Here is a 7041-nt window from a genome sequence, read left to right on the forward strand (position 1 = left end):
CATCTTTGAGCAAGTTATTTAATGTGAGTCTTAGTTATGTGACTGGCACATAGTAGGTGTTCAATAAAATACTCATCCCTATCCCATTTGTCTGTCATCTCCAACTGTGATCTTGAGCAAGTTTATTTAGCTTTCTGATTCTCGGTTTCTTCAACTATAAAATGGAGATGATGATGAAGAAGAAGATCTTACTTAGCCCCATGTCCATCGGGGTAGGAGCCTCGTAAAGGGTACTTATCAGTATAATTAGAAACTGTTTTGCCAGGTTTGCACCCTGTGCGCCTGTCCTTCAGGACCCAGCAGGCTCAGACTTGCCTGCGATCAAAGCCCTGTGTGCCTCTCAGACCCACCAGCCCCGTGGAAACTCTCCCAACACGACACCGCTGCGTGAGTTTCCTGTTGTTACTAGAGGTCGGCAGGTATTTTTCCCTAGGAAACTGGGTGTGCACGTCTCATCCCCGTGCCAATTCTCTTGCCGCTTCTCCTTCCACACGCGGCGTCCTCCGGGGGGAGGGTGCAGCTCCGCGTGCTCCAGCTGCGGCGAAAGTTGCGCCCGGCCCAGTCTGGCTGTGGGCCCCGCCTCCGCCTTCTCACCGCCCAGCTCCGCCCTCCGATTGGTCAGCAGTGCCCAGCCCCGTTCCTCCGAGGGGATTAAAGCAGCGGCCGCGAAGTCTGGGTGCTTGCAGGCTGCTAAAGCCAACCCCAGTTGATTAGCACCTGCTACCGCGCTTTGCTTCCTAGCGCTCGCGGAGCCTCCTGGAGCCTGCCACCATCCTGCCCACTACGTGCTGCCCAGCGCCCGCAGCCATGTGCCGTACCCTGGCCGCCTTCCCCACCACCTGCCTGGAGAGGTAAGGGGAGCTTGTCCAACTGCTTGGGGGAAGTCCCACCAACTCTTAGGGAGTGGAGCGGCAGGCCTGGGGACCTGGGTGGGCGCGGGGATGGGGCGCTGGAGGCTTAAGTAGAGAAGTAGAGGCGAACTTGATGCCACGTGCTTAGATTCCAGGAGCAGGGAGAAGACAAGGGGAAGGGAAGCAAGGGCCCGCTGCTTGCTGCCATCCCCGTCCTCTGACAAACTGCAGTCGTGCTCAGGTGACCTGCTGAAGACCTGGCTGCAGGAAGGCCACGTTGACATTTCCAGGCAGAACTGAGCCTGCCTATTGCTTAAGCACTTGTTTTTCATTCCTCAGACCAGAGCTAGGGGCATTGCCTCCTGTGCCCCTGGAAGGCAGGGAGATTTTTTTTTTTTTTTTTTTTTTTTTGTGGGGTGTGGTGGGGCAGGGGGATCCCACTGTTGAGGGTGTGTCCATATTCCAGAGAGCAACTCAACAGCTTCCAGTCGTTACTGGCTGGGAAGGAAAATGTAAAGATGAAGGCAGGAATCAGTTTCCCACAGTTCAGAAATACTCCTGAAAAGAATGCTGAGTTCTTTTTTGAATCAACAGGCACGAAGAGAGATCAGTGTGACTTTAGGGAAAAGCCCATATATGCAGCATGTGTATTACCCAGAAAGTGTAAGGTCTACCATGGCATAGCTCAAACATTGCTTTTGTTGCTTTGGGGTTGATGATGCTGATAAGCACAATTTGGGTCCTGGGAACAGCCAAGAGTTTCCAGGAACTCTTGAGGCTAAACTTTGGGTGGCACCACCCAGAGCTCTTCTGGGACACATAAACCTCTCCACACTGGCTGAGCAAATGAGAATCCTTTCATGTTCCTGATTTGTTTTTCAGAGCCAAAGAGTTCAAGACACGTCTGGGGATCTTTCTTCACAAATCAGAGCTGGGCTGCGATACTGGGAGTAGTGGCAAGTTCGAGTGGGGCAGTAAACACGGCAAAGAGAAGTAAGTGTTGCTGACCAGCTCAGGGCTCCGAGAGGGAAGGGAGTGGGAAGGGAGTCATGAGGAGGGAAATACAAGGAGAAGCCAGGACACACTAAGTGGATCTTGGCAACACCTCCCTAGAGATTTTAGTGAGACTTGTTGCTGGTCTGTTATGACTACTTGGCTCATGGGTGAGTGGGTAGGTGGCTCCAGGGCTCCAAGTCCATGCACGGATGAGGGCACACAGGGCATGAATGCCTAGTTAACCAGACTCTCCCACCTGGGGTTTCATTGCACATGCATCCAGGGCTAGGACAGAGTCCAAGGCCACTTGAGGTTTTTATTAATGACTCTAGCATGCACCTTGCCTAGAAACCCTTTCATATTGGCTATCAACTGTACCAAACTCTGGAGTTATGTGTAGATGTAATCTCTATTTATGAGGCCCTTATGTCCTTGGGAAGGTGTACAAAACAAATCTTTGAGAGTCAGGGGAATTGAAATAATTTTTGGACAGAGAAGAGACAGGCTTAGAGATATTGACTGAAGACTAAAGGAGTCCCTGGCTTTGATTTCTGGTTGCCGAATTGTCCTCTAGAAAACATTACTGCTTACCCTAAGTCCAACTAGGAGTTTGAGGTGTCAGCTTCAACAATCACCAAGCAAGCCTTTCTGTGAATTTTATGCAATTTTCCATCAGAGTTCTGGCTAGAATTTGTACTATGCTTTGGTTTGTTGATTTTTTTTTTCTTACTCTTTTTTTTCTTTTTGTCTTTTAGTAGAAACTTCTCAGAAGATGTGCTGGGGTGGAGAGAGTCGTTCGACCTGCTGCTGAGCAGTAAAAGTGAGTAGGAGCCTTTTGTGTCTGTCTCTGGGTGGCACGTGTATACTCATGTGCTTTGGAACCAGCTCCAGGACTGCTGAGAGCCTGGGCAGAATAATAGTAGTAGTAATAATAATAATAATGATCCCCTAGTGTGCCAGCCTCTATTCAACACACAAAGGCAGGTCCTTGTTCAAGAAAATTATGTTCTAAAAATAGAGCCATTAAGTGCAATTGCTTTCCTTTCTTCTTGTATTCCCTGCTGTCCCTCTGGCTGACCTGTTTCCGCCTCTTTCCCATAACCCCAGATGGAGTGGCTGCTTTCCACGCTTTCCTGAAGACGGAGTTCAGTGAGGAGAACCTGGAGTTCTGGCTGGCCTGTGAGGAGTTCAAGAAGATCCAATCAGCTACCAAGCGGGCCTCCAGGGCACACCGGATCTTTGAGGAGTTCATCTGCAGCGAGGCCCCTAAAGAGGTTAGAGCCCCCATATGCCCAGTGAATCCTCACGACCCTGCCTGCTCCTTCCCCTCTGAGAGTGAGGGCTAGTGGGGAGGAAAGGCTAGGTGTAGAAGTAGAAGGGCCTTACTTGGCACAGGGGTGAGTGGGCTTCTGTGACCAGAAACTAGAAAAGCCGGGCTCAGTGCCACTCCTGGGTGCTTAACCCTATGACTCATGATGGGGCAGGATGGATTGGCAGGTTTCTCGGCTTCTATCCATACCCATCTTTATAAATCCATCCCTTTTTAGAGGCTCAAAACACTTACCAACTGGGGAGACAAGGTCAGCACAGGGACCTTATATAACCTGGCTCAGTCCCCAGGCTGACCTGCCTGAGGCCTGCAGGTCTGTAGTCTATGATTTTTTTGTCTACCTTCCCTCCCGGCCACTATGCATGGCAGCTGCATTTGCTAAAGAATACAGCGCCACCTGGTGGAGAGATAAGAGTAATGCCTTACTTTTGTACCTTATTTTTGTTTTCTGACCGCTGATTGATTCCCCATAATTCTGTAAAGGTGTATTGAGCCCCAATTATATTCAAGACACTGTTACAGTCACTGTGTATGTCACAGTGAACCAAACAAAGTCCCTTCCCTAATGAAACTTATAATTTGAATGGGGAAAGATGCCAATAACCAACTAGACAAATATATGCCAGGTGATGAGCTATGCACTCATAAAACTACAGCAGGAAATGAGAGAGAGGGAGTACCAGAGGCAGGGCCTGGCAGGAGGTAAGGTTTTCCATTCTGTAAAGGGAAGTGAGGAGCGGCTCTTTGATATGGTGACATGTGAACAGAGATATGAAAGAATTCAGGGAGGGAAGAACATTCCAACACAGGAAGCAGCAAATGCCATGGCCAGAGCCTGCCTGTCACAGTCACAGATGAGCAAGTGGACATGCTTAGAGCAGGGCAAGAGCAGGAGATGAGGTCAGACACAAGGCGGATGGCCAGGTGTGGGCTCGGGGGCCCAGCAACCCCTTTGGCTCTTCCTCTGAAAGACATGAGGAGACAACAGAGGTGCTACCAAACTGAGTTGGGCTTTTAAAGGCTCACTGTAGCTGCCGGGTAGAGAACAGACCATGGTGGTGGGGGGTAAGGTAGCAGAGAGACCAGGTAGGAGGCCTTGGTGCAAATCCCAGGAGAGCTGACAGTAACTGGAAGCAGGGTTGCTGTAGAAGAAAGGGTGAAAGCGGATTGCGTTTGTATACATTATTGATAGATCCTCATGTTAGTTCTGAGAGATTGGAGGACAGACAGTGGATCAGATGTGGGTACAAGGCCAGAGCTGAAAAGCTAGTTAGTGATCAATTCAGGAGCCTCCACTTCCTGATGCAGCATCTGGTGCTCTTTCCAATGCCCAGCCTGCCGTTGGCCCTCCCTCAGCCATGCCCACCCTTTTCTCCAACTCACCCTATGTGTGTCCTCCTTCCCGCAGGTCAACATTGACCATGAGACCCGCGAGCTGACTAGGATGAACCTGCAAACCGTCACAGCCACATGCTTTGACACAGCTCAAGGGAAGACACGTACCCTGATGGAGAAGGACTCCTACCCACGCTTCCTGAAGTCACCCGCTTACCGGGACCTGGCTGCCCAAGCCTCAGCCGCCTCTGCCACTCCGTCCAGCTGCAGCCTGGCCGAGCCCTCACACACCTGAGTCTCCACGGCAGTGAGGAAGCCAGCTGGGAAGAGAGGTTGAGTCACCCATCCCCAAGGTGGCTGCCCCTGTGTGGGAGGCAGGTTCTGCAAAGCAAGTGCAAGAGGACAAAAAAAAAAAAAAAAAAAAAAAAAAAAAAGCGCTCCAGCAGCCTGTTTGGGAAGCAGCAATCTCTCCTTCAGATACTGTGGGACTCATGCTGGAGAGGGGCCACCCACTTCCAGGACCTGTGAATAAGGGCTAATGATGAGGGTTGGTGGGGCTCTCTGTGGGGGAAAAAAGGTGGCACGGGGTTAGCACTGGCTGTCGTTCTCACCGGAGAAGGAAGTGTTCTAGCGTGGTTTAGGAAACGTGGATAAAGGGAACTGTGAAAATGAGAGGAGGAAAGACACCCAGATCAGCTGTTTTGCCTGTTGCTCAGTTGACTCTGGTCGCATCCTGTTTTCCTAATTCCCAGACGTTCTGGGCACAGAAAGGACCCTGCGTGTGGAGTCTTCCCCTTTGGCCCTCCTCACTGGCCTCTGGGCTGGCCCAGAGTCCCTTAGCTTGTACCTCGTAACACTCCTGTGTGTCTGTCCAGCCTTGCAGTCATGTCAAGGCCAGCAAGCTGATGTGACTCTTGCCCCATGCGAGCTATTTATACCTCAAACACTGGCCTGTGAGCCCTTTCCAAGTCAGTGGAGAGCCCTGAAAGGAGGCTCACTTGAACCACCCTCAGTGTTCTGGGTGACCCCCTGCAGGTGGCCCCTGACCCTGTGTTGCAACAGGGTCCACCTGTGAGCAGGCCCCCCCAGGGGCCTTTTCCTGGATGTGCACTCTCTGAGTTCTGTGCTGTCTCTTGGAGGCAGGGCCCAGGAGAAGAAAGTGTGGAGGCCTCGGGGAGTGGCTTTTCCAGCTCTCATGTCCCGCAGTGTGGAACAAGGCAGGAAAGGATCCTAGGAAACAAATCTCTTGGCAGTCCCTGAGAGTCCTGCTGAAATCCAGCCAGTGTTTTTTTGTGGTATGAGAACAGGCAGAAAGAGATGCCCCGAGATAGAAGGGGAGCCTCGTGTTTCTTTCCTGCGGACATGAGATGAACCACTGGAGTGGGCAGAGGTGGCCCAGGACCATGGCACCCTTAGAGTACAGAAGCTGGGGGGAGAGGCTGCTTGGAAGGGCAGGACTGGGGATAATCAGAACCTGCTTGTCACCTCAGGGCGTCACCGAACAAACATTTCCTAATGGGAACTCCTGCAGCAGAGCCCAGGCTGGAGGTGAATTACCCAGGGCAGCCCCCTTGTGGCCCAGGATCATCAACATTGTTCTCTGTGTACCATGAGCGCCTCCGGGAGATTATTTAAGTGTATTGTATCATTGGTTTTGTGTGATTGTCATAACATTGTTTTTGTTATTGTTGGTGCTCTTGTTATTTATTATTGTAATCTCAGTTTGCCTCTACTGGAGAATCTCAGCAGGGGTTTCAGCCTGACTGTCTCCCTCTCTCCACCAGACTCTACCTCTGAATGTGCTGGGAACCTCTTGGAGCCTGTCAGGAACTCCTCACTGTTTAAATATTTATTTATTGTGGCAAATGGAGCTGGTTTCCTAGATACGAATGATGTTTGCAATCCCCATTTTCCTGTTTCAGCATGTTACATTCTTATAAAATAAAAACAAAAGTCAAATATGACATCCTGTCTCCAAATGCTGTGCGGGTCAGGGGGAAAGGGGAAGTGTTGTGGAGAGCTCTGGGGAGGAGCTGGCTTTTGGGAATTCCACAGGACAGGCGAGTGAGCTTCCGCGGCACAGGCAGAAGTACAGGGAGAGCTCGATGTTCACCTGGTACCTAATAGAGTCAAGAGAAGGGGATGGGCTCTAGCGAGGGCCACTATGGTCAGTGACTTTTGAAGCTCATGATGGCCCCACTTGTGCTGGGCTGTTGTGTGGACTGGACTGGGCTCAACCCACTGTCATTTCAGAGCTCATGTCTTTTGCCCACCTGGCTGGGACTCAGCATGAGCCATTCCCAGTTCTACCTGTAACAGTGCAGGGGTCAGTACCGCTTGGTCAAGTAGCAGGACATCATCAGTTAGGTGGTGACTTTTGTAGGATTTTTACTTTTAAAAGTAATTTGTAATTACATTCAATTACAAATCTTTTGTAATTTATATTCAAGAAATTATTATTCTTTTTATAATTTCATAGAAGTATCTGAGATGAGGTATATGAAGCCACTCTGTACATGAGGCTGCTCC

General features: G+C 50.5%; 1 protein-coding gene across 2 annotated transcripts; it reads left to right on the forward strand.

The window, feature by feature from the left end:
* Positions 1-654: 654 nt before the first annotated feature.
* Positions 655-6476, forward strand: RGS16 (regulator of G protein signaling 16). 2 transcript variants are annotated; one of them, XM_025397592.1, is made up of 5 exons: positions 655-851; positions 1734-1844; positions 2603-2667; positions 2955-3121; positions 4586-6476. In XM_025397592.1, the coding sequence occupies exons 1-5, from the start codon at positions 808-810 to the stop codon at positions 4805-4807; spliced, it is 609 nt and encodes a 202-aa protein (XP_025253377.1). In that variant the 5' UTR covers positions 655-807; the 3' UTR covers positions 4808-6476. The 2 variants fall into 2 exon arrangements, with proteins under 2 accessions (XP_025253377.1, XP_025253383.1); XM_025397598.1 differs by having other exon boundaries at positions 679-851; positions 2606-2667.
* Positions 6477-7041: the final 565 nt, after the last annotated feature.

The sequence above is a fragment of the Theropithecus gelada genome, chromosome 1, assembly GCF_003255815.1.
Source record: "Theropithecus gelada isolate Dixy chromosome 1, Tgel_1.0, whole genome shotgun sequence".
Lineage (NCBI taxonomy): Eukaryota > Metazoa > Chordata > Mammalia > Primates > Cercopithecidae > Theropithecus > Theropithecus gelada.

What these genes read in the sequence shown, in the direction of transcription:
- RGS16 (XM_025397592.1), top strand. Translation starts at nt 808, where the DNA reads ATGTGCCGTACCCTGGCCGCCTTCCCCACCACCTGCCTGGAGAG. An exon ending in CCCACCACCTGCCTGGAGAG is followed by an intron (nt 852 to 1,733) that starts GTAAGGGGAGCT and finishes TTTGTTTTTCAG; the next exon opens with AGCCAAAGAGTTCAAGACAC. An exon ending in CCTGCTGCTGAGCAGTAAAA is followed by an intron (nt 2,668 to 2,954) that starts GTGAGTAGGAGC and finishes CCATAACCCCAG; the next exon opens with ATGGAGTGGCTGCTTTCCAC.